Source organism: Balaenoptera borealis, assembly GCF_965194805.1.
Source record: "Balaenoptera borealis genome assembly, chromosome: 12".
Classification (NCBI taxonomy): domain Eukaryota; kingdom Metazoa; phylum Chordata; class Mammalia; order Artiodactyla; family Balaenopteridae; genus Balaenoptera; species Balaenoptera borealis.
The window spans coordinates 99,206,006-99,231,439 of NC_138869.1; the positions used below are offsets into that span (position 1 = coordinate 99,206,006).

At 48.3% G+C, this 25,434-nt stretch overlaps 1 protein-coding gene across 2 annotated transcripts in view; it reads left to right on the top strand.

Annotated features, from left to right (window-relative positions):
• Positions 1-469: 469 nt before the first annotated feature.
• Positions 470-25,434, top strand: part of GFOD1 (Gfo/Idh/MocA-like oxidoreductase domain containing 1) — a 109,183-nt gene continuing 84,218 nt past the window's right edge. The window contains exon 1 of one of the 2 annotated variants that reach the window (XM_082344504.1): positions 470-1,414. In XM_082344504.1, coding sequence (XP_082200630.1) covers positions 1,162-1,414 — 253 coding nt within the window. In that variant the 5' untranslated portion in view covers positions 470-1,161. Of the gene's footprint in view, positions 1,415-1,462; positions 2,005-25,434 lie in introns of those variants that run through there. The other variant, XM_082344503.1, reaches the window with a different exon arrangement.

Here is a 25,434-nt window from a genome sequence, read left to right on the forward strand (position 1 = left end):
AGCTTCTTTAGCGTGATGCCCGGCACGGAGGAAACGCTCCCGGAGCGGAAGTGGTAATTACCCGCTGCTCACACCTGGCCTCGTGCCCCGGCCTTCTCGGGGCCCGGGCGCCCGCTGCCCTCTTGCAAGGCACAGTGACTAGCCTATTAGGGCGCGCCCTGACTCGATAGATGTATTGGCTTGTTTGGGGCGGGGCTTGGAAAGAGGCGAGGGGAAGAAGGAGGTGGTGGACGGCGAAGAAAGGGAAGACGCGAGGGCCAGGAGGCGAGCTAGGTGGGGCGGGGAAGGAGCCGGGCGTGTTCTGGGCCCGGGCGCAGCGCGCACCCCGAGCCCGCGGCGGCGGGGGCGGGGGCGGCGCGCGGCGGCCAATGGCGCGCGGCGCTGCGGCGGGGGCGGGGCAGGAACCCCCGGCCGCTGACAGCCAAACTCGCCAACTCCGCCCTCCCGCGGGATCCCGGAGCCCTAGCCTGCCCCCGGGCCCAGGCCGCCCGAGCCGCGCGGCGAGCGAACATGGCAGCAGAATGAGAAGGCTGGCCCCAGGTCGTGGCCGCCGCCGCCGCCGCCGCCGCGCTGCAGCTCCAGACGCACGCCCGGCGCCCTCCGAGCCTCCAGCTTAGCCGGCCTCCTGCTGGCCGCCGGTGCATTTCATTCGGAGCGGCGGGCGGGGAGGAAGGGGACCCCCGCAGCCCGGCCGGTCCGGGTTCTGGCAGTGTGTCGAGGCTCCTGCGTGCGACTCGCAGGCTGCGGAAACGACGCGGGGGAGAGCCGGTCCCGGCTGCGGCGGCGCGGGCGCGGGGATGAGCCGGCCATGGAGCGACCTCGGCGGGGCGCACGCAGCCGGCCCGCGCTGCGGCGGGGACGCCGCCTGAGCCCGGGCTCCGCGGGGCTTCGGGGCCTCGGGCGCTCCGGGGGGGTCCCTGCCGCCGCCTCCAGGAAGGACGGGAGCCCCGCGTGGCGGACACTGCAGCAGTCACCGTACTGAGGCGCCCGAGCCTGCTCCGCCTGCGGCTCGGTGCGCTCTGGGCACCCGGGCGCCTGGCCCGGTGCACGGCGGCTGGCGCACCGCGGCGAGCCGGCTGCGGGACTGGCTAGAGGGCTGTGCGTGCGCGTGTTCGACCGGAGATCCGAGCTAAAAGCAGAACCAGGCGGGCCGGAGCAGCCATGCTTCCCGGGGTGGGCGTGTTCGGCACCAGCCTCACGGCCCGTGTCATCATCCCGCTGCTGAAAGACGAGGGCTTCGCGGTGAAGGCGCTCTGGGGCCGCACGCAGGAGGAAGCGGAGGAGCTGGCCAAGGAGATGAGCGTCCCCTTCTACACCAGCCGCATTGACGAGGTGCTGCTGCATCAGGACGTGGACTTGGTGTGCATCAACCTGCCGCCGCCCCTCACCAGGCAGATTGCAGTCAAGACCCTGGGTGAGCGACCCCTCCCCCTCCCCCACCCCATCCCCAGCCTCGCTCCTTTCATCCCCTGCTGCTTTTCTCCTCTCGCCCTCTCTTCATCCCGGAAGCTTACATGGCATCTACGCCGACCCGGGCACCTGAGATCCCACATCCCACTCGGAGCTTTCTCCTTCCTCATCCCTGGCCTTCCCCACACCTACGCTTCCCCACCACCTGGGCGCGCTTTCACACGCGCGTGGCGCCCAGGCTGCAGGAGGCGGCGTGTGTTCCGGGGAAGTCGACCAGGCTGAGGAAATTCTTAAGATTGGGGACGGGCTGCTCTGAGGGAGACAAAACTAAGTCGCCGGCTGAGTGTGCAGTGCCCGAGTGTGTGCGTGCGTGCGTGCGCGCCTGCGAGAGGCGAGTGCGCGCCCAGGAACGCCGGAATAAAGGGCCCACACGTGTCTCGGGTTTTCCTGGGGGCGATCGACTGCCTGACCGTCAGCAGCTGTGGCGCCCTGCTAGGATAGTTTCTTTCTTCCTGCTGGGAGTTAGTTTAGTGGGAGATTATAGAGATGTGACAACTAGCTGGAATTATTTCCTCTTCGCTGAAAGCAAGGATGGTGAGAGTGGTTGGATGGGGGCGGGGGATCTATTAGGACGTCTTCGTGGCGGGGGGGATGGTGGTCATAGGATAGTAAAGACTAATTTGATAAAAGCAGAGGGAGTTAACTTTCGAGTGCGGCAGCCCAAGAATTGTCTTCCGCGCAGATTTGGAGTATGATCTTAGAATTTTAGGGGATGAGAGCAGTAGTTCCAGAGGCACGGATGCTTTGTGTGGGGAAAGGCCCCATGCTGCCAGTTTCACGTGGAAGCATGCAATAGTCCCACCTTAATTCCCCGCAGGAATAGTTCATAGGCCTGGTGACAGGCAGGTTGGGGGTGAGCTTACCAGCCTTCACCGTCGGGTTCCCCCACCTAACCCAGGCCGACTGGACCATCTCAGAGCAGAGTATCGGAGTCCCTGCCGTGCCCAGAGGAAGAAGTGCATGTTTTGTTCATCAGCGGTCCTCACACGAACCAGGAAGGCTGCTCACTCCTTAGGTCCCCAGAAAATGTTATTGCCCACCCTTGGAAGTTGGAATTTTTTGTTGGCCAGGAAAGAGACAAAGCTTAGAAGGCAAAAGAGTTAGAAGGCAAGAACTGGGAAGGAACAGAAACCAAGGGTAATTTATGCAATCTTGGAAAGGATGTTTTATTTTTAAAAACAGGCATGGATTTAGGGTAGGTGACATGTACGTATATTTTAATTCTATCTTCCGAGAACTATGACCAGGATGTTGAACTCTTTCTCCCTAGAAAACCACTTGCATCAGGCCATTCTGTTGTTGACTCGGATGGGACATCCGACAGATTCCTAAGGAGACCGTCCAAGGCTGTCCATTTTCATGTTAATTTTATTAAGCTTCTGACCTTTGTTGCCTGTTTTCTTTGGCCTTGAATGGAATGTCATTAGGTTCTGGCCAATATTTCTTTTCTGTTTGATCGAATATATACGTTCGGTAGCTTACCTCTGTGCTCACAGTGGATCTCTGCATATTCAGTAGATGATCACCATCTTATAGCATAAATCTATGAGGGCAACTCATGTAAGACGGGTCCGTCTTGAGCCCGGTCTCTGCTAGAGGGCTTACGACCTATCACATCAGAAAGACCTGGTTGTCACATTCCCCCCGGGACCCCAGCACAGCCCTCCAGGTCAGACCCGCAGAGCAGCCCTAGAGCATGTCTCCTGGAGGGTGGCAATTTGGGAAACAGGGATGTTCCTGTTTTCTGACCATCTCTGGTACTTTAACCATGAAAGCATTTGGGGGCTCTGGCTTTGGGGGAAGTGGCACAAATTATACCTTTCTAGATACTTCTTCTGTTCTTGTTTTCAGAAACCCCTATGAGTTTTTTTTTCCTTGACAAGACTGAGGTGGGTTACCTTTTCAAAACCAAGTGTCAGAGGCATAAGAAATAGCCTTGGTTTAATCATCATGACTGAGGAATAGGGGTTTGTTCATATTTTCATGCTAAGTCTTGGGCTTTGTAATTTTTTTTTAATTCCTGATTTCACAGGTAATCAGACTACCTGATTCTGAGGTAGTCTCTGCTTGTAGGAAATGTGGAGGCTTTGGATTTAGATGTGGCTGGACCATAGGCTGTTCCAGGCTTCATCTTCAGTGGAAAATCCCCAAACATGGCTCTTCTTCCCATTGTACCTGCGAGTACCCGGTGGGGCGGTCATCTTGGTGTGCTGTGCTGTCACAGTTAGAGGTTCAACACATATGACACAGGAAGTGAAAAACCCCAAACAGTTATTGGGCTGGTCTGGCCGTTGGAGGTTTGTAGATATTAGTGGTTGCCTGGAATTGAAACAAGCCAACCTTGATTAGTCCTGGCCTCATCGTCTTGTCCTTCACTTGCCCAGCAGTGGTGAGAGCTCTGTGGCCCTGGATCCATACTGGTCATGGGCCTGTCGAGGTGAGGGGCTGTGACCAGTATGGAGGCATAACACTTGCAGTCAATTGAATCACAACAGCCTCCTTTGATTTCTAAAAATTTCCTTGAAATCCCTTTCTAAGCGAACTAGGCATTTCTCTGTTGGAGAGACTTTTCTGCAATGTATAATTTCTACAGCATCCAGGGCTGCCTCTTGTTATGTACCGAATGTGTGCAACGTGGTAAGTGCTCTATATGAAATGTTTCATTTCTTTTTTTTTTTTTTAATAAATTTATTTATTTATTTATTTTTGCTGTGTTGGGTCTTCGTTTCTGTGCGAGGCCTTTCTCTAGTTGCAGCGAGCGGGGGCCACTCTTCATCGCGGTGCATGGGCCTCTCACTATCGCGGCCTCTGTTGCGGAGCACAGGCTCCAGACGCGCAGGCTCAGTAGTTGTGGCTCATGGGCCCAGTTGCTCCGCGGCATGTGGGATCTTCCCAGACCAGGGCTCGAACCCGTGTCCCCTGCATTGGCAGGCAGATTCTCGACCACTGCGCCACCAGGGAAGCCCAAATGTTTCATTTCTTGACTAAAATAATCCTCTAAGGTAGCTGTTTGCCCCATCTTACAGATGAGGCTGGAGTTGAATTGCTCAAGGACATGTGTCTCCCCCCAAGTCATTGCTTCCTCCCCCATCCCCTAAACTTGCTCCTTTGCCTCACTTCCTTCTCTCAGAGAGTGGCAGCCCAGGTGAGATGGTTGGAGGGATCCTTTGTTGTGTGTCTACCCCACTCATGGAATCAGTTCCCAAATCTGGTTGATGCCAACCCCTCATCCCTCTTGTATCTGTTCCCTCTTCTGCATCATTGCTTCCTCCGTAGAAGGAGCTAGGCCCCGACCGTATCTGAAATAGGCTTCAGTCTGCCCCTCGCCACCCTTGCCTCTATCCACCTTCCACTCTGCTGCCAGAATTACTTTGAAGAACTGCAAACCTGATCACATTACTGCTCCCCCATTTCATCACTTCTAGGAAAAGCCCCAGCTTCTCGGCCTGACCGGCAAGACCTGGCCTCTGACGAGCCTGCCCAGCCTCATGTCCTGCTGGTGGTTCTGGAACCCCACGCACTTCAGCTAAACCAAACTGCAGGTGTTTCCTGGAAAGGCCCTTGTTCCTCCATGTGTCCACGCCTCTGTCAGGAGTACCCTTCTGCCTCGTGTGTGTGATGGACGCCTGTTCACCCAGCCTCAGCCCCAGGGGTACCTCCTCCCGGAATCCTTCCCCTTCCTCAATCCCGCCCCCCCCACCCCCGTACCCATCTGTGGTCTCACCACTGCGTGCCTCCATCTGTTCTTGCACTTACTTTAATGCATTTGCTTAAAAAGTAGATTTTATTTAGTTATTATAAATAGGTTATAGATTCACGTGGTACAAGTTTCAAGTGCTCGTTATTTTTCTTGAAATAGTACACAGTGAAGAGGAAGTGTTCCCCAGCCCCATCCTTCAACTGGAGGCAATCACGGTTATAAGTTTTTTTGTCTCCTTTTGATGACTTTTCTAAGTATGGACTGGTGAATATGTGTGTTGAGAATTTGAAAAATATTTTTCACACAATTAGGAACATCTTATACTTACTGTTGTATACTTTGCTTTCATCATGCAACAATATGATCTTGAAAATTTGTGTATATATACACATAGATGTATGTTCAAAACTCAGAATGTAAAAGTATCCTTGCTCCTATTTTTGGCTGCGTAGTATTTCACTGTATGGGATAAACCAAAATTTAGTTAAACAGTTCCCTATTATTCAACATTTAGGTTGTTTCCAACCTTTTGTTTTTGTTTTATTTTATTTTTTTATACAGCAGGTTCTTATTAGTTATCTATTTTATACATATTAGTGTATATATGTCAATCCCAATCTCCCAGTTCATCCCACCATGTCCCCTCCCCCTTTCCCCGCTTGGTGTCCATACAGTTGTTCTCTACATCTGTGTCTCTATTTCTGCCTTGCAAACCGGTTCATCTGTACCATTTTTCTAGATTCCACATATATGCGTTAATATACGGTATTTGTTTCTCTCTTTCTGACTTACTTCACTCTGTATGACAGCCTCTAGTTCCATCCACGTCTCTACAAATGACCTGATTTTGTTCCTTTTTATGGCTGAGTAATATTCCATTGTATATATGTACCACATCTTTATCCATTCGTCTGTCGATGGGCATTTAGGTTGCTTCCATGACCTGGCTATTGTAAATAGTGCTGCAATGAACATTGGGGTGCATGTGTCTTTTTGAATTATGGTTTTCTCTGGGTATATGCACAGTAGTGGGATTGCTGAGTCATATGGTAATTCTGTTTTTAGTTTTTTAAGGAACCTCCATACTGTTCTCCATAGGGGCTGTATCAATTTACATTCCCACCAACAGTGCAAGAGGGTTCCCTTTTCTCCACACCCTCTCCAGCATTTGTTGTTTGTAGATTTTCTGATGATGGCCATTCTAACCGTGTGAGGTGATACCTCATTGTAATTTTGATATGCATTTCTCTAATAATTACTGATGTTGAGCAGCTTTTCATTTGCCTCTTGGCCATCTGTATGTCTTCTTTGAAGAAATGTCTATTTAGGTCTTCTGCCCATTTTTTGACTGGGTTGTTTTTTTTAATATTGAGCTGCATGAGCTGTTTATATATTTTGGAGATTAATCCTTTGTCCGTTGATTCGTTTGCACATATTTTCTCCTGTTTCCAACCTTTTGCTTATACAAACTTGTAATGAATAATCGAGAGCAGATGTCATTTTGCACACACGCCAGTGTGCTCGTAGAATGACTACGTGAATTCTTTATCACAGTTGGTGATAATCTCTTTCATTTGTTTGCTTGTTCTTCTCTTTGTTATTTGTCTCCCCAGTTAGAATGTAAGTTCTTTGAGGGGGTAGAGCCTTTGTCTGCTTGGCTCACCCAGTTGCCTTTTCTCCCCTAGATAGTGCCAGGCACTGAGTCACCTCATAGGCACACTATAAATATTTCTTTTTTTTTTTTTTTCAGTAAATATATTTATTTTATTTTTGGCTGCATTGGGTCTTCGTTGCTGCACGTGGGCTTTCTCTAGTTGTGGCGAGCGGGGGCTACTCTTCATTGCGGTGCGCAGGCTTCTCATTGCGGTGGCTTCTCGTTGTGGAGCATGGTCTCTAGGCGCATGGGCTTCAGTAGTTGTGGCACGTGGGCTCAGTAGTTGTGGCTCGTGGGCTCTAGAGCACGGGCTCAGTAGTTGTGGCACACGGGCTTAGTTGCTCCGCGGCATGTGGGATCTTCCCGGACCAGGGCTCGAACCTGTGTCCCCTGCATTGGCAGGCAGATTCTTAACCACTGTGCCACCAGGGAAGCCCTATAAATATTTCTTGAATGCCGAGTGAATGCTTTTCATAGAATGAATGAATGCTTGGCTTATCAAGAGGGTGTGTCAATCAATACAGAACATTTTTGTCCTGCATGCAATAGCACGGTACCTCTCAAACTTTAATTTGCGGTTGCATTACCTGGGGATCTTGTCAAAATGCAGATTCCAGGGTGGGACCTGAGATTCAGAATTTCCGTCCAGCTCCCAGGTGGTTTAGATGCTGCCGCAGCCAGACACAGAGGCGTGATGGCTCTCTGCCTTTGGGAAAAGAAGATATCCACGGCCTTGAGTCGTTCACCTGGCAGGGGAGCTGTGTTAAAATACCTGTTGCCTTTGTGTGTCATGTGGCGACATCTGTTTTCATGGTCCCTGCCCTGGTTTTGGAGATAGTAGTGCAGGCTCCCTTGGGAAAGTCTCTCTGGGGGATGGATGATGCTTTGGGGATAGTGGATAAGGCTGCAGAGTTTCAGTGAGCCTTGACCTTGCTGCACACTGATCTTGCCCCAACTTGTTTGGCATCATTAGCTGCAGACTGGGAGCGCTATGTCCTTTTCTGCCCTACTTCACAGTGTCAGCAAATTGCTCAAGGTTGCGGAGGACTGCTGGGACAGGCCTGAGAGAGCGGGAAGGAAACGGGGCCGCACTGGTCATGGTTGCCACACTAGCAGATATAGGGCTGCAGATAACGAAATGGTGTATTTGGACTTGACAGTCACCATCTGAAACTCCAGCAAACCCTGCATTTCCTGTTCTTCCTTCAAGTCTGTTCTCCATCTATGCCTGTCTGAAGACTGTAGTAAATGTGATTGCATTTTTCTCCGAGTTTCCGCCCCTGAACGTGGAGAGAAATGATTTCGGTCTACTGATTTCGTTTAGAGTTCAGGAAGCTCTGGGGCATTATGTAAATGAAAGAAATGTCTCTATTTACTGTTAGGAAAGGTCAAGCATCACCAGCCTCATTTTATCTAATTGAAATTAGGCTCGGGTGAGTGATTATTTTGTTGATGGTATCTGGTTTTGCAAACGTACAATTCTGCAGAAGTTTATATTGGAGAACGGAGAAGCCAAATGAAGAAGTTGGACATTTTGATACCTGAAACTGGGAAAGAACAACAAAAAAAGGGAAAGTAAATAGCATGGTTTAAGGGTTTCATTGAGAAAGTAATGTACAGGCAATTAGTTCTATATTTTGATTCAGGGAAATCATGGTCCAGCAAAGACAATCATGATTTAAGATGTGGTGATACACAAAACTAACTGGGAAAATTCGGCAGTTTACAACTGTATGGCTTTGGGAGAGGTAATGTCCTTCCTGAGCCTCATTTTTTTTCATCAATAAAATGGAGCTAAAGATACTATCATATAGAGTTGATATGACAGTTAAAATGAGGGGGATAGATAAAGACCTAGTCCATGGCCCCCCTTTAGTTGTCTGCATAGACTCAGTAAATGTTAGTTCTGCTTCTTCCCACTGTGGTCAGTTATTTAGCCTATTCCAAATGGTGCTTCTGAAGATTTATTTTCCCTCGTTTTTCTGATGAGACGATTCCTTTCTGCTAGACTCAGAAAATACAGTTAAAAGTTTTTTTATTTTAAAAAGGGAATATGCATAAGCCAAGCTTCAGGTGCTGTCTTGGCTGAAAATCTAGTACTTGCTTCCCAGATACGTGATCTAGAAAGTGCTGATGGTGTTACCAGGAACTCACCGTCCTCCTGTGAAGCTTTATCATCACCATGGGGAGGATGCAGGGCTGTCTCATGGAACTCGGGGCCGGGATGTAGCTGGGTCTCAGTAGTACCTGGAAACCATGAGCTCCTGGAATTTTACCATTTTGCGTTCTGCTCCTCTCCATGTGTCGCCCTCGTCACCCGTCCCTCTTCAGAGCAACCTCCTCTGCTTCCTGGGCTCGTGTGACGGGCAGAACACTGTCCGCATGTAGCTCCCAAACAGAAATATTACTGGTTCAGCCACCTGAAAAGTGCAGTCCTCGCCTTGCTTCCCCCCACCAGGTGTCCCTGCTTGTGCCTGATGCTGTCTGCCAGCTCAGCCTTTTTGGAGATTCTCTCGCAATGTGGGGGACCACTCTCCTGGAGGGCAGTGGGGGTGGAGGGATTGAGTGGTCATTCTGAGCTGGGCCACGCTCCACAAAGGTGCTGATTATGAGAACATAGACTTGGGTGAAGACTTTACAGATGTGGACATTTCTTGATTACGTAGGTTCTTTGTCTACTTTGTGAAATACACATTTGGCATTTGCTGCTCTTCTAATGACCGTAGTAAAACAGCAGAGAGAAAAATATATGTCATGATGAGATGATGCCAACCTTGTTAGGATTATTAAATTGAGGGTGTGCATATGTTGCAAGTCGGTGATGGGAGAGCAGATAAACGTGACCGACTCCATGGAGTTTAATGGTCGTCTGCCTTATTGAGTGCCACCTCCTGTGTGGCATGTGCCAGCAGAGGACCACCAGGAGACAGAGGCCCTTTGAGTTCAAGTATTAGCTTAGGACCTCTAAGGAGCCAGGAAAGACTGAGGTCCCGGAGGAAGAAGGATTTCTGCTTTCAGGCTGTTTTCCTGCTGGAAACTGCCACGTCAGCTCTTCCCGGGTCTCCAGCCTGCTGGCCTGTCCTGCAAATTGCCAGTCCCCATCATGGCATGAGCCCCATCATGGCATGAGCCAATTCCTTAAAAATAAACCCCACCCCCCCCTCTATGTATACATATCCTATTGGTTCTGTTTCTCTGGAGAATCCTGACGAGTACAGATTTTGGCTGGATCAAGGCCACCTGGCCAGGCAAGCTGGGCCGTGAGACACCTGGCAGACATGTCACACAGACGTGGGCTTGGAGAGACTTGCTGGTGGAGAAGCAGCTCTGGGGAGCTCAGCTGATGGGTGTGGGCCCCTAGGAGAGCACTCACTGAACATTGTTCTCTAAGCCAGGAGACCTGGGGGGTGGGGGGTTCTTTTTATTTCAGACTCAAACCAAAGGGAATGTTGGGAAGAGACTTAGCCACATTCACCGCTGAGAGCCACGCTGACCCCTCGCCCTGATGGTTCTACACCTGTCAACAGGGCTTTGGGGGAGCTCGTCTCTCAGGTTTGGGCCAGTCTGGGATGCCTTGGGGTTTAGACTTTCCTTGAGAATTGTTAACGAGTATGAAAGAACTTGGAAAAATGACTTTACATTAAAATGACATGAATTGTTTTTTAAATTTCCAATTTCCAACTATAATAGCCCTTAGGGTATTGAGATGCTCTTGTAGTTAGCATAATATCCATAAACTGAAACTGTAGTTTTGAAGCCCAAAATTAAGTTGGTTTGCAGCTTGAGGATTGCTTTTTAAAAAACAAAAAAAACAGCTTAATTGAGATATGCTTTATATATCGTAAATTTACCCACTGTAAGTGATTTCATGATTTTTAGTAAACTTATGTGATTGTGAAAGTATCACCACAAAAAGTTTTAGAATACTTCCAACATCTCCAAAAGTCTCCTCATGCTTGTTTTTGGCCAATCCCTGTCTGTGTTCACTCCTAGCCCCAGGCAACCACTGACCTGCTTTTTGTTTCTAACATTTTGCCTTTCCTAGCAATTTCATATAAATGGAGTCATAGAACATGTAGTCTTTTAAGTCTGGCTTCTTTCACCTAGCATGTTTTCGATGTTCGTCTGTGTTGTTGCATGTATCAGAAGTTTATTCTTTTTTTATTGCCAAGTGATATTCCATTGTATGGCTAGAACACATTTTATTTATCCATTCACCATTCAATGGATATTTGTATTGTTTCCAGTTTTTAGCTATTGTGAATAATGCTGCTGTGAACATTTGCATACAAGTCTTTTGTAGACCCATGTTTTCATTTCTTTGGAACAGATATCTAGGAGTGAAATTGATGGGTTATATAGTACGTATATTTAATTTTTTAAGAAACTGCCAAACTTTTCCAAAGCAGCTGTACCACTTTATATTCCTACTGGCTAGGTAGGGAATTCTAATTTCTCTACATCATCACCCACACTTGATATTGTCAGTCTTCCTGCTTATAGCCATTATAGATAGTGCATAGGGGTATCTCATTATGATTTTGATTTGCGTTTCCTAATGACTAATAATGTCGGGCACCTTTTCATGTGCTTATTAGCCAGTCATATATCTTCCTTGGTGAAATGTCTATTCAAATCTCTTGACCATTTTTAAATGGGGTTGTTTGTCATCTTGTTATTGAGTTAGAAGCAGTGGTTTTACGATTTTGTTACGTTGTTAAGTTAGGGGTAGGTTTATGGGGGGTTTTAAAGACTTCTCTCTATTTTTGATTTTGGAACTAGATACAGCTGAACTAATTCTCCAACCCAGGTGAAATGAGCTTTGCCAAATAGTCATTGAAATGGTTCACTATTTAAAAGAGCGAGACAATCATGTGAGCGGATTCTGATGACTAGCCCTCCCGCGTTGCCCTGGGCCCTGATGAGATACAGAACACCCTTTGAGGGACATTCCCAATGTGAAGATTTTCAGAAGTGCTCTAGGACCTTTCAATTACTTATTTTGTCCAGTGTCTGGAGAGTGTTTCCTCTTTTTTTTTTTTTCTTCATTTATTTTTCTTTAATGGCCTTTAAAGAATGGCCTTTGTTCTTGAGAGAAGATAAGCGTACGCAAGCACACAGCAATGCAACAAAACATATGATTAAGTACAGTATGAATCTTTATACTGCAATGGCAGGAAGTGTTTGCTTAAGGCAGTTGAGTAACCCCAAAATATCAGTATTGGGTTAAGGGTTGGCTACCTGGGTAGCTTGACAGTGCCAGTCTGTAAAGGGTGCTGGAACAAAGGGGAAAAGTAGAGGAAATGTTTGAACAGAATTCTCTTCATAAAAAGTGCTGTGTGGATGGAATGGGAGATGCAACAGAGTGAGACTTGGAAGGGGCTTCCTCTAATAGGGGGTGAAGTATTGCCATGTTGTCCTCTAGAAGGGCTGGCCCAGGTTCACTGATGAGCTTTTGGTTTGATGAGGGAGGAGCTTGAGTTTGAGGTTAGAGCTAAAATGCACAGCACCTGTGAGAAAAGGCCACACTGGTCCCCAGCGCCCATCCCCTCAGGCAGCCTGGGTCCCTGAGGAGGTGGCCTTGCAGATAATGGTTGTTGCCTGAGAGCTGAGGACAGAGGAATTCCTGAGGGCTGAAGGGTTTGGGAAGAACCTTTGGAGGAGGTGGGGCTTATAGGGGACCAAGAAGCGGGGTTGGATTTAAATAACTGAAAGGGAGTTGTAGGAGCCTCTATGATGTAAAATCCTCTTCAGGGAACCACCTGGCCCTGTAGCAGCACTCTGAGGAAAAATTATGTTTCCTGCAGTCGACCACTGTAGGTCGTGCTCAGGTTCTGGTTTTGTGCTGTGGCGGACGGTGGGCGTCTTTCGGTTACACGGTCGAGGCCCTTGTGGTCCAAGGGGCAAGGCGGGCTGGGGCTGGGAGTCACCGTGTGAGAAGGGATGAAGGATTCTCCTTGGAGAAGGACACTCAGTGCATGAGAGGTGGACGTGCTCGGCAGCATTAGGAGGCGAGAGCTCGTGGAGATGATGACCGCGAGGCTTCGGCAGAGGAGACCGCCGCGTGGGAGATGGTTTCAGGGAGCGGCCCCGGCGGCGGGATGTATAGTTAGTTCTTGACTTGGGACCCGGAGTCAGTTAACAGGGCCTTGCTAGGTGAGAGCGCTGGCTGGGCTCTCAGAAGATCCCCACCCGTGACACGCTGCGTACTCATTGCTGTATTTCATAAGGAAAAGTTCTTTCCTTTTCCAGGTTTCCAAAAAAATGTTGAATTTGGTGTCATCTGTAGAAAGTAAAGTGAGGTATCCAGATGCTTTTGTCATCAGGGGGAAAGTTGACTGGTTTTAAGAGGCTGCCCCGTCCTGTGGCCTGGCGTTGAGTCTCGGCCTTGCCACATTCTACGTGGCTGGGAGTCCTCCGCTTAACTCTCCTGAGCCTCTGTTTCTTTATGTGTAAAACAGAGATAATAAACATGCCGAACTCAGAAGGTTGTAGACATAAACAGGGATCTGTTTAAAGTAAGTACTCAAAAAACATGGGGGGACTTCCCTGGTGGCACAGTGGTTAAGAATCCGCCTGCCAGTGCAGGGAACACGGGTTCAAGCCCTGGTCTAGGAAGATTCCACATGCTGTGGAGCAACTAAGCCCATGCGCCACAACTACTGAGCCTGCGCTCTAGAGCCCGTGCTCCACAACAAGAGAGGCCACTACAATGAGAAGCCTGCGCATCACAACGAAGAGTAGCCCCTGCTTGCCAAAATTAGAGAAAGCCCGCGCACAGCAATGAAGACCCAACGCAGCCAAAAATAAATTAAAAAATTTAAAAAAAAAAACAAAAAAAACATGGGAATCCTGCTTAATCAGGACTTATTATGGTGAGCTTCCGTCCATTCATTCTTCCCTTGAACAGATCTTCACTGAGCGCCAGCTGTATACCAGGCACTCTCTAGACCTATGCTTTGCAATGCAGTAGTGACTAACCATACATGGCTCTATGAATTTACATAAATTAAAACTAAATAAAAGAAAGAATCCGGGTCCTCAGTTGCCCTAGCCACATTTCAGGTGCTCGAAAACCACATGTGGCCGGCTGGAGGCTACCATACTGGACACTGCAGCATAGAACGTTTCCATCATTGTAGAAACTTCTATTGGACAGCCCTCATCCCTAGGCTGGGGGTTCGGCTGTGAACAAAGCAGCCATTTATGCTTGATGTAAACAGGGAGTTTTGAGAAATCCAAACTTTTGGGTGTGTTTCCCTTTTTTCCAGGATTGGGATCCTAGGGAGTCCATAGTGTGGGTTATTGGAGTCTCATAAGTAGTTAGTGGATGTTTAATGACGTGTAGGTACCACTTTCCCTATTTATTAGTAAGGACTCTTATTAATAAGAAGGAGAAGTGCTGTGGGAAGTCTCCTAAAATCCCCTTTAAATGTCGGGAACGCACAACCAGATAAGTGACACTATGCCCCACCTTGGGGTCCTCCCAGAGGCTTTGGGTAGCAGGTGGCACAGATGAGGCTGAGTGATGCCAGGTCAGGAATGCAGCTTCTCTCGCTAGAGATGCTTCCTTAGCCTCTCAGCAACCCCCTGAGGTTTTCCTTGCTTTTGGCCAATGTAGATCCCAAAGCACGGAGAAGCCAAAGGACTTAGAGTCTGCACCTGGGGGTAGTGGGGGAAGGGACTAGATCCAGGCCCCTTAATCCCGAGAGAACCCAAGAGGACACTTCCTGCCGGTTCTGGGGCCTGGGCATGGGGGAGAATACCGCCTGCCTCCCCTCTCCACGGCCAACACTCTGCAGCTCTGGGGGAAATGAACGTTCTGACTCAGTTCCTCCTCTCCCCTCCCTCCGTCCTCCCTTCCTGCGAGGGAAAAGGCTACACAGGCACTCAAGCAGGAAGCCTCAGCGAATAGGTAATTACTATTTTGGTAATTATTATTGCTTTTTTTCCCCTTCAAGTCCCATTAACTTTGTGAAAGCAATACCTATCTGTGTGAGTGTTCCTTAGGGAATCGGGTCTGTGAAATTCCAGCTAATTGGAGCTTGGAGGGAGCGGTGAGTGCCTTTGTGAGGGTGTGAGCACACACATGCCTCCCACGGAATGTATCTTGACTGAAGTCAAGGGCAACGTCAGGATTTTAGAAGACTTGTCATTTAAATTTGTCACTGGCAGCGCTCTCATCTCCTACAAGACTATGAATAATCGAAAGTGGGTGGTGGAAAATGAGATTTTTTTTCTCTGCTCTGCCTCTCCTCCTTTTCCAATAGAGCTGGGGCACCAGAGGAGAAAAAAGCAGCAGGTGTAAACATTTTGGGGAAAAAGAAACCAATGCCACACGATTCTGCTTGTTTGAACTTTTGTTCCTTCCAGCACCACCCACATGGGACATTTGCGTACACGGCACAGTGTTGCTCTCAGGGAGTCCTGGGGACAGGTTTAGAGCCCCTGGGGACATAGCCTGTCTGACTTCGTATGCACAGCCGTGCACATCGAGGGCACAGAGGCAGCCCGGCTTGCCCCGCGAGGCCTGCGGGTACCACAATGCCGCGTTTGTCTGTGGACCTGAGACGTAGCCACGGGTGCTGACCCCAGTGCAGTGGGCCGCCGTCCACAGCCTGCCCATGGGGGAGTTCCACGGGGATTGTGCACCCAAGCACCTGGCATTTGCTTTTCTCCTTTCCAGCCCCTGTGACCCAGGATGACACGGCCAGGTGTGCTCATCACCTCCAGGTGCTGGGGGAGCCAGTGGGATTGCAGGGGTCACACCCTCCAACAGGGGTTCCCTGAGTGGGTATTTATCAGTTTTCAAACTAGTTCAACACTTGTATTCACAATCCATTTATTAAGTGCCTACAATGTGTGTGGCATTGTTCTTGGTCATTGGGGGTGAGAAGAGGTCAAAGACATATAAGATATGATAACTATTCTGAAAAGAGCTTATAATCTATCTAGAACCTACCCATCCCTTTTGGAATGAGAAGAGGAACTAACATTTTACTGAGTACTTCATACCAGGTCCAGAGTCAGGCACACGTGTCACCTCATTCCCACCTCACAACCAAGCTTCACAGTGGGCATTTAGCGTCTCCATCTTACAAGTGAGAAGTTTAATTGGAGAGAGGTTAAATGTCACAATCATTGATTCTAAGACACATTTTTTTTTTTCACACTTCAACATCTAAAATAGGGACCTGACTTATAAACGATGTCAGGTCATAGTTTAATTGGCAGTGGCTTTTCTTTCTTGGTAGTAAGTAAAATCATCATAGGTCTTGGCAGTGGTGGCTTAGATTCTGTGAAATAGGGTATTTTGTCAGGTTCACCCAGCTAAGGAGAAGTGGAATGAGAATTTGACGTAGGACTGCCTGACTCCGAAGCTTGTGTCATTTCCAGCACAATATGCTGCAAAATCCGTGCGCCATATGCACAAAGTCCATGGGGCTTTCGCAGACGTAGTATGAAAAGGGGGAAATGGTGACTAAATTGGAGCTCACGTCATCTATTCCATCACTGTGGGGACACTAGCTGGGGAACTGCACGTGTCAAACAGGAAGTTGAGAGATTGAGAAAATGTTGTCTCATTGTCTTCCTTTCTCTGCTGATTATAACTCATTGTTGAAAGAGGCCAAAAATAAATGGCAAACTCTTGTGTGGACAAGGTGGAAACAGGAGCGAGGTAGTCCTCCCTCGGTTCCGTGTGTTCTGGGCTGAGGGCCATGTTTTCACCTGCAGGGACCCATGGGGGATGTGACTAATGGTCGCAGGTACAGTGGCCTCTTTAGTGTCCTGGAGAACCCTGATAGGAGACTCAGGCCAGCTCCCTCCCCTGCATGGCTGAATTCTGGGAAGTCCCCAAGCGCGGGCCTGGGTGTGTGTATTGTTGTCACACTGCCCTCTGGTCAGCTCACTCAGGTATGAAGGGAGGGCTGTGGAATTCCACAGCTGACCTGGATTCAGCAAGCAGTGCCAAGGACCGGGGCAGGGGGAGAAACAGCCGATGCGGCTGCCGCAGTTTGCAAGTCGTAGGCTTGGCCTGCGTGGCCCCGTCTGCTTAAACGAGTCTGGTCTCACGATGGGCTTTGACCAAGTCATTCTCCTGAGCAGCTGGTGTGAAAAGCAGACAGATAGAAGGGAGATGGGCCGGTGATTTGGTGTCTCATGGGAGGCTGTGTGGAATGGGGGACAGAGACCCCGTGACATGTCTTGAAGGGACCGATCCCCTAACACCCAAGGGAAACTGAGTCTCAGAGGAGTTGACTGGCAGCTTGGTGGCCACACAGCTAATCGTTGACAGCTGAGTCAGGATGGAAGCCGGGTCCCTAGAGCCTGTTCTTTTCACCTTCTCAGACATTTAATCACTCGGGGCCTGTGTTTCCCCAACAATGAAAAAAATGGGAGGTTGACTTCTGGGAAGCTCTCCTGAGGAAATAACCTCGAATAATAACGATGAAAACTCATGCACACACAATAGTGTTCAGTGAAGTCTTATTTACGTTATAAAACACTAGAAACAAACATAAATGTTCCACAGTAGGGAAGCAGTTAGGTAAATATGGTAAATATAGTTGATTAAATACTAAATAGCCATTGGAATCGTGTATAGGAGAACTGTAGCAATATGGGGAATTTTTATGATGTAATGGTAGGTAAAGAAAAAGGATACAGAAGTATTTGTATATGATGATGATAGCCTTGTTTAAAACACACAGGCCCAGAAAATTAAAGCCTGGTAGGTAATCAGCCAAAATCCTAACGATGGTTATCGCAGGGCTGTGGGATTATGGATTTTTATTTCTTCTCTAGATTTTCAGTTTTCAAAAATATAGTCTTAATGGAAAAAATACATTGATTTCTTTTTTTTTTTCAACAGAAAGAGACAGTAACATGGGAAAAAATGTTTGGTTGGAATGACCCTCCAGTTCTTATATTCTGAGATCCCTTGAATCTGGGACAGCTGTCTCCAGGCACATGCAGACGTTTGTGATGTGTAAAAATTAGTCCAGCATTGGCTGAAGGGGAAAAGGCAGTCTTCCAGGAAGTGGAAGTGGATGTATGAAGGTATAGAAGATCTGCTGTTGTTGATAATTGGAAGTGACTGAATCTGGGGAGAAGCCATAGGCTCTTGGTTCTAGGGTGATTTATTTGTAATTCTAACCTTGTGCAGCCAAAGGCCAAACGCTGCTGGAAAGAGCTTGGGCAGCCCCATCCTTTTCTGCTGCCTCCTGACTTTGCCCCGGGGTGGGAAGTGAAGCTCTTCTTGGCCTCAGCCCTCCAAAGAAATATAGGCATGGTGCAGTGGAAATATTTCCAGTTTTCACTTACCCTTTTCTCTGCAGGAAATTTTCGCTTTAGCCAAACCTGTGCTGGTGTAGCCGGTGAGCAGCTTCAGAACCATTGTTCAGGGAAACGCGTCACTGTCTTCTGGAACTCCTTCCTGGGCTTTGGTGGGGATGTGGTGCAGCCAGAGGGTGTTGGCCTGGGGGCCTGGACAGGCCATTCTTATCCCGACAGCACAATTAATTAGCTGTGACCTTGGGTGAGTGACCTCTCCTCTCTAGACTTTTCATTACCTTCACTGTAAAATGCAGGCGCCGGAGTCAAGTTTATAAGAGTTCCCACCTGGTAGATCTATTCCAACAACTCGCTTTAAAAGCATGGCACTGATTGAGCAAAGTGATTTAGTTTGGTAAATATTTTTAAGTGCTGTTTCATTACTCCCGCTGTCATGGTTGATTACTCTGACCTGTTGTTTTTTAATCTGTTACACAAATTCACACAGCTCTCCTTTATACCAGGAAGATAAAGTTTCCCTTTATCTGCAAGGGAGATGTGTTCTGGGGGCAAAGTGGCCCGACTGGTGTGGCTTGGTGGGAAGGCTGTTAGCCTAAGTTGTGTGCGCATCTCTGTGTGTGTGTGTGTGTGTGCACGCGCGCATGCACACCCGCCCGTGTGCATTGTGCCCTTGATGGTGTGGGTTTCTTTTTTTTCCTTTAGTATCACTGCTGAGAGCACATCTGTAGGGGTAGCTGCTACTGCCCGCTGTCAAGGTAGTAATTCAGCGGGTTTGGTGTGATTTCTGGGCACAAGTTTATCAGCGCACTAGGTTCGGTTAGCTTTGTCTGCAGGTGCCTCCTGAAGCAGATCGTCCTCCACGGCACTGAGGGAAGATGTAGTTTTGCCCAGGAAGAACTACTGCACTGTCAGCAGCAGATCAAAGGCATATTCCCTCCAAGCAACTCCAGGCCAGAGCTTGTTCTGGGGACAGTTTATAGCAGGCGGTTATAGAGAATGTCACCCTGTCATTTGTGAGCAATCTTCTGGGTGCAGCCACTTTTCACGCTGGTGTCCGCCCTAGACGGGCGCCCTCTGCACCTTAGTCACCCTTCCTAAAAGGTAGAGCACGTGATGGGAATAAACTGGGTGGAAAACCTGGTGTTACGGATCATAACCCTGGCAGAGGAATTAGTGGGCTTCCCCTGGTTGGCGTAAAGATAAGCACAGAGAGGGTTTGAAAGGAAAATAGCTCTGTTTACTTCTCCCATCTTTTCTTCCTGTTATCTCCCAACTCAGATGAAAAATCCATGCCATATGGGAACACTAAGCAGTGCAATAATATCATCTTGTACCTTCCACAGGAATTACGTAAGCAAAGAATCAGGGACCGGGGGAAGATAAAGGCGCCAGTAGAGGCAGGATCTGTGTCTACGTAGGACATTTTTGGGTCACCCTAGACCAAGGTGACTCCATCTTTCCCAGCATTGATTTTACATTTGGTTTCAGTGTTTGACAGTCATTAAAAATGGGAAGGGTTCCTGAGATCCAGCCTAAACTGAGTGGTTCTTTGTGTTCATAGAGGATCCCGCTGGTTCCTCTTTACAGAGGAGCTGCTTGGCGTCATGACAGTGTCTCGCGTCCGCTGGGCGTTGGATGATCCAGGTTTCGTTTTAAATTCGCTGACAGTGCATATGGATCTTTTTCTCTTTCCTTTACGTTTTTAGGGAGACAGGAAACCTTGCGGGGGGGCTGGTTCCTGCTGCTAACTCACTTTGCAGCCTGACCGTCTCTTGACTTTTCCGGTCTCAATGCCTCTTATAAAATGAGGGGTTTGATGAAAAGATGCTCAACGTCACTAATCATCATAGAAATGCAAATCAAAACTACAATGAGGTGTCACCTCACACGGGTCAGAATGGGCATCATCACAAAATCTACAAACAACAAATGCTGGAGGGGGTGTGGAGAAAAGGGAAACCTCTTGCACTGTTGGTGGGAATGTAAATTGATACAGCCACTATGGAGAACAGTATGGAGGTTCCTTAAAAAACTAAAAATAGAATTACCGTATGACTCAGCAATCCCACTACTGGACGTATACCCTGAGAAAACCATAATTCAAAAAGAGTCATGTACCACAATGTTCATTGTAGCACTATTTACAATAGCCAGGTCATGGAAGCAACCTAAATGCCCATTGACAGACGAATGGATAAAGAAGATGTGGTACATATATACAATGGAATATTACTCAGCCATAAAAAGGAACGAAATTGAGTCATTTGTTGAGACGTAGATGGACCTAGAGACTGTCATACAGAGTGAAGTAAGTCAGAAAGAGAAAAACAAATATCGTATATTAACGCATGTATGTGGAACCTAGAAAAATGGTACAGATGAACCGGTTTGCAGGGCAGAAGTTGAGACACAGATGTAGAGAACAAACGTATGGACACCAAGGGGGGAAAACCGTGGTGGGGTGGGGATGGTGGTGTGCTGAATTGGGCGATTGGAATTGACATGTATACACTGATGTGTATAAAATTGATGACTGATTAAAAAAAAAAAAAAAAGAAATGTAAAAAAAAAAAAATGAGGGGTTTGTTTTATATGATGGTTCTCAAGCTTGGCTACACAGTAGGAACCCCTGGGAAGGCTTTCAGCATCCTGGGTGCCCAGCCTGCATCCCAGACCAATTACATCAGAGCCTCTGATGGTAGCAATTGATATTTTTAAAAGCCCCTCAAAGTTATGGAGCTTTGTTTAAAACAGGGCTTCTCAAACTTTAATGTGATATGAACCACCTGAGCATCTTGTTAAAATGGCAGATTCTGGTTCCCTAGGTGTGGGATGGGGATTCTGCATTTCTGACAAGTTTCCAGGAGATGCTGATGCCGCTGGTTCATGGACCAGGCTTTGAATAACAGGATTTAGATTCTAAATCTTAACGATGGTACAAGGCTAGTTAAGAATTATGTTTGCAAAAATGTGCACAAGGAGCGTACTACAGAAATGAGCACAGAAGAAGCAGCAATTATGTTGGCAGAGGAAATCAGGAGTTGCTGCACAGAGGAGGTGGCATTTGAGAGAATGCCTTGAACAATGAGGAGAATTTTTTCTTTGGGGTAGAATATTGAGTGTGTATTAGTTCGGGAGACTTCTCTTTCTCCAGAGAAACAGACCAACAGGATGTGTGTTCGTGTGTTTGTGTGTTTGTATGCGGTTGCCCCTTGAACAAAGTGAGGATTAGGGGTGCCAACTCTCCGCAGAGTTGAAAATCTGCATGTAACATATAGTCGGCCCTCCATCTCCACAGTTCCTCTGTATCTGCAGCCTGCATGGATTCAACCAACTGTGGATTGTGACTGTAGTATTTACTATTGAAAAAAATCTGCATGTAAGTGCACCCACGCAGTTCAAACCTGTATTGATCAAGGGTCAACTGTATGTGTGTATATATGCGTGTGTGTGTGTGTGTGTGTGTATGTATATGAATGAGGGAGAGAGAAAGATTTAAGAAATTGGTTTATGCAATTGTAGACACTGGCAAGTCTGAAACATGCAGGGCAGGACAGCAGGCTGGAGACCCAGAGAAGAGCCAGTTTTGCAGTTCAGATCTGAAGGCCGTCTGCTGGCAAAATTCTCTCTTCTTAAGGGGAGATCAGTCTTTTCCTAGTAGAGATCAGTCTTTTCCTAGTAAGGGTCTTCAACTGATTAGATGAGGCCCACCCACGTTATGGAGAATAATGCACTTAGAGTCTGCTGATTTAAATGTTAATCTCACCTAAAAAATACTTTCACAGGAACATCTAGAATAATGTTTGCTCAAATATCTGGGTATCCTTTCCTAGCCAAGTTGGCGCATAAAATTAACCACCTCAACGAGGGAAAGGGTATTCTAGTTTCTTTTGGCCTCTGTGAACAACAGAACTACAGCTGCAGTGGGAGGACTGTGTGGTCCAAGGGAGCAAGAGTGATTTCTGGGCATTTCTTAATCTTTGCTGTTGATGATCTGACAGTTCTTTGTTCGGCTGTAAATGTAGCAGAGCCGGACTTCACAAGCCACAGAATCGGCGTCGGCTTGGCTGTGGGTCTGTCTGCCCACCCTGCCCTCTGCCCCTGCCCGTGTGTGGGCCCTGGAGCCCAGACAAGTGCCTGGGCCTTCCAGCGTCTTGGCTCGGTGCCCAGGGGAAATGGATTAATAGGGAAGAGCACACAGGGTAAATCAGGTCTGGAGGAAAACTCATGTGTAAAGCTCTGGAGCAGACACTCGACCTCACTCTCTCGTGATCTGAGTCATCCAGAAAAGGGGAAGGTGAGTGGGGATAAAAGCACCCAAATATCGACGAACAAGGAGCATGCTCTGGTGCAGAGGGTCTAACTTCTTCTGACCCTGACCGCAGGAAGAAATATATTTTACATCGTGGCCCAGTAGATATAAAACTATAAATATATCGATACGCAGAACATACATGTGCTTGTGTGTGTATGTAAAGAAAATGGAATCAAATTGAAAAAGTTTTATCACCTGGCACTTCCCCTTATGTCATTAGCACATGATATTGACATGATATTTTCTATTCTCTGCTGTTGCATTAAGAAGAAAAGCTGGTCTGTCCCACTGACCCAGTTTCACAGTGTTTAATGGATGCATACCTGTGGTGAAAGTGAGACCCAAACCCTGGTGGAGTGGAAAGAACTTGGGGAGTCTCGTGATCGGAAGGGGTGCTGTCCAGTAGAACTTTCTGTGCTGACGGAAACATTCAGTTCTGCGCTGTCCAATGCGGAAGCCACTGGCCCCATGTGGCTATTGTGTACGTGAGATGCAGCCAGGGCAAATGAGGAACTGAATTTTACATTTTATTCCATTTTAATAAATTGAAAAAGTCTCCGCCGGTGGCTGGTGGCTCCAGTGGTGGACAGCCCAGATCTGGGGGACTGCCCTGCCCCTGCTTCTAACTAGCTCTATGGCAGTGAGCGCCTACCCTCACCACACCCCTGGGACACCCACACCCACAGGCTGGCCAGCTCCACCTCTCTGGAGTCTTGGTGGTCAGGAAAACCAGGCTAGATGCTGACTTGGGGCACGTAGTTAATTAAGTGCCCTGCCCGGTGTTACAGATAACGTGCTTTGCATTTTTAAATGGTCCTTAAGAAACCTTTCCCTTCTTCCCTTTCAGTTGCTTAATTGCTCACCTGTGTGACTTGGCAGTTTGAAAAGAGAGATGCTTTCTGCTTAATGAAATCTTAGCAGCCCATCTTCACCGACTTGCTGGGCTCCGGGTGGCATTTGCGACCTGAACACGAGGTGCTTTTCTTCCATTGGTTGCTTTCTTGGCTTTCTTCTCGAGTGGAGGAAACCTCTCCCTGGACAGGTGTAACGGCCCAAAGCAAGACGACTGTGGGAATTGGGGTGCAGAGCTTAACCATCAGGCTGTGTTCTTTTTTTTGTATGTGGTTTGCAAAGCTAGTGATTACAGTTGAGGTTTGGTGGACAGAATTTGTTTAAATTCAAGCAGTTGGGATTGGAAAAGACCCTTTACTTCACTGACCTCAGGGCACTGCTAGAAAAGATTAAGCGACCTGGGAAAGGATGGGAGGATGTCTTCCTCACTCTCCAAAAAGTTCCGGTAATTAAGAGTCAACCTTGACTGAGGTGGGGTTTGGTAGGGCACCTAAGTCAGCTTATTTTACTTTGCAGAAAGCGGTTTCTTCTCCCAGGCAGGTCCCCCCACAGTTGACCAGACTGAAGGTGAGCCGAGCGAGCAGCTCAAGCGTGCTGCTCTGTGTTGAGCCCGGATTTGAGCTGAGATGTTCTGCCAGTGCATTTCGGCTCCGATGGGAGGGTCAAAAGAGGGACAGAAATTCTAGGAAGAGCCCTAACTCGTGACATTCAGAAACTGGGATCAAAAGAACCAGCCCCTGATTGGAATTACATGGTGCAGGCTGCTAGGAGCGTTCATCTTGTTTACTTGTTGTTTTCTCTGTGGATAAGGTAATGAGAGGAGTTTTCAGTGACAGCAGTGAAGATGAGCTATATCAAATGCCACTACACATAAATGCATCCCTTTTTGTTAAGAGTACAATATTTGTCGTGTGCCAGGCATCTCACTTAATTCTTAGCACCACATTCTGAGGAAGTGACGGTCTTCATATATAGATGGAGAAACAGAGAGGTTAAGTAACTTGCCCAATGTTACACAGCTAGGAATTGGCAGACTCAGAACCCAGATCTGCTGCTGGGGCTTTAAGCTTCAGGCCTGACAGGCGGAAGGTGGCCTGCTGTGCCCTAGAACATTGATGACTCACTGCACCATGCGTGGTACACGCCGATGGTGCATGAGGCACACGATGGCGTCCTTGGTGACCAGCACCCCGGGAGCTGGGAATGCCAGTCCTCCACTCGTTGGCTTTCTTGGTGGAGACCGAGCCTGGCTCGTGTGTTTTCTGGGAAGAGCTGAGCCTGGGGTGAGGTGGAGCGATGGAGCAGGAGCCTTCTTTCTCTCTGAAGGCGGAGGGAGGGCTCATGGTGAAGGAGAGAGGGTACCTCATGCATGCCAGATAAAGGGGAAAACAGCAGCACACCCCTGGCCGATTCAGCTGACAGGAAGCAGCTGCCGAAGGAGGAATGGCAGCGCGAGGGCAGAGTGGCACCGCCCCGCTCTGGAGGGTGGAAGGTGTGAGCTGACAGTGGATGGAAAAACACGAGGGGGATGTGGCTTTGGGTCATTAGCCTACCGAGGATGCGCTGGAGGAATCACAGCTGTTGTGGCTGACTCAGGAGAACCCGGGACGTTTCAGATGGCATCGTGGTGAGGGTCTGTGCAGGGCTGGGCCTGTGGGTCCAGATGCTTCCTGCCCCCTCTGAACTGGGGCACCCTCCCTCCTCCCAGCTGCTCCGGCTTAGTGACACAAAGAGATGCCCGCTAGGGGGGCAGGGGGCTGCCCATCATCATCGCCACGGGAGCAGCATTGATGGGCTGGGGGGGCCCACCATGTACAAGACACTCGGCCAGTGGCTGCAGGGGAGACCCAGAACGTGATGAGATGGAGACCCTGCTAACAAAGAATCAAGTTGGGAGATCAAAAATAGACATTATACAGCAACAGAACAGAAGGAACCAGAACAAAACAGAAACTGTCAGAGTCGAAATTTGAACCTGCCATTTGGCCTCTTAGGTTGCTCTGCTGAGCTGTCTGTCAACTTCAAGCATGACAAGTTCAAGGTGACCCGCTGTGCCTCAGGTATTTGTGACTCACTGTGTACCTTTGACATCCCTGGAACCCGTAGACATGGGCGTCGCTGGTGCCCACCACCCAGAGGCGGGAAACA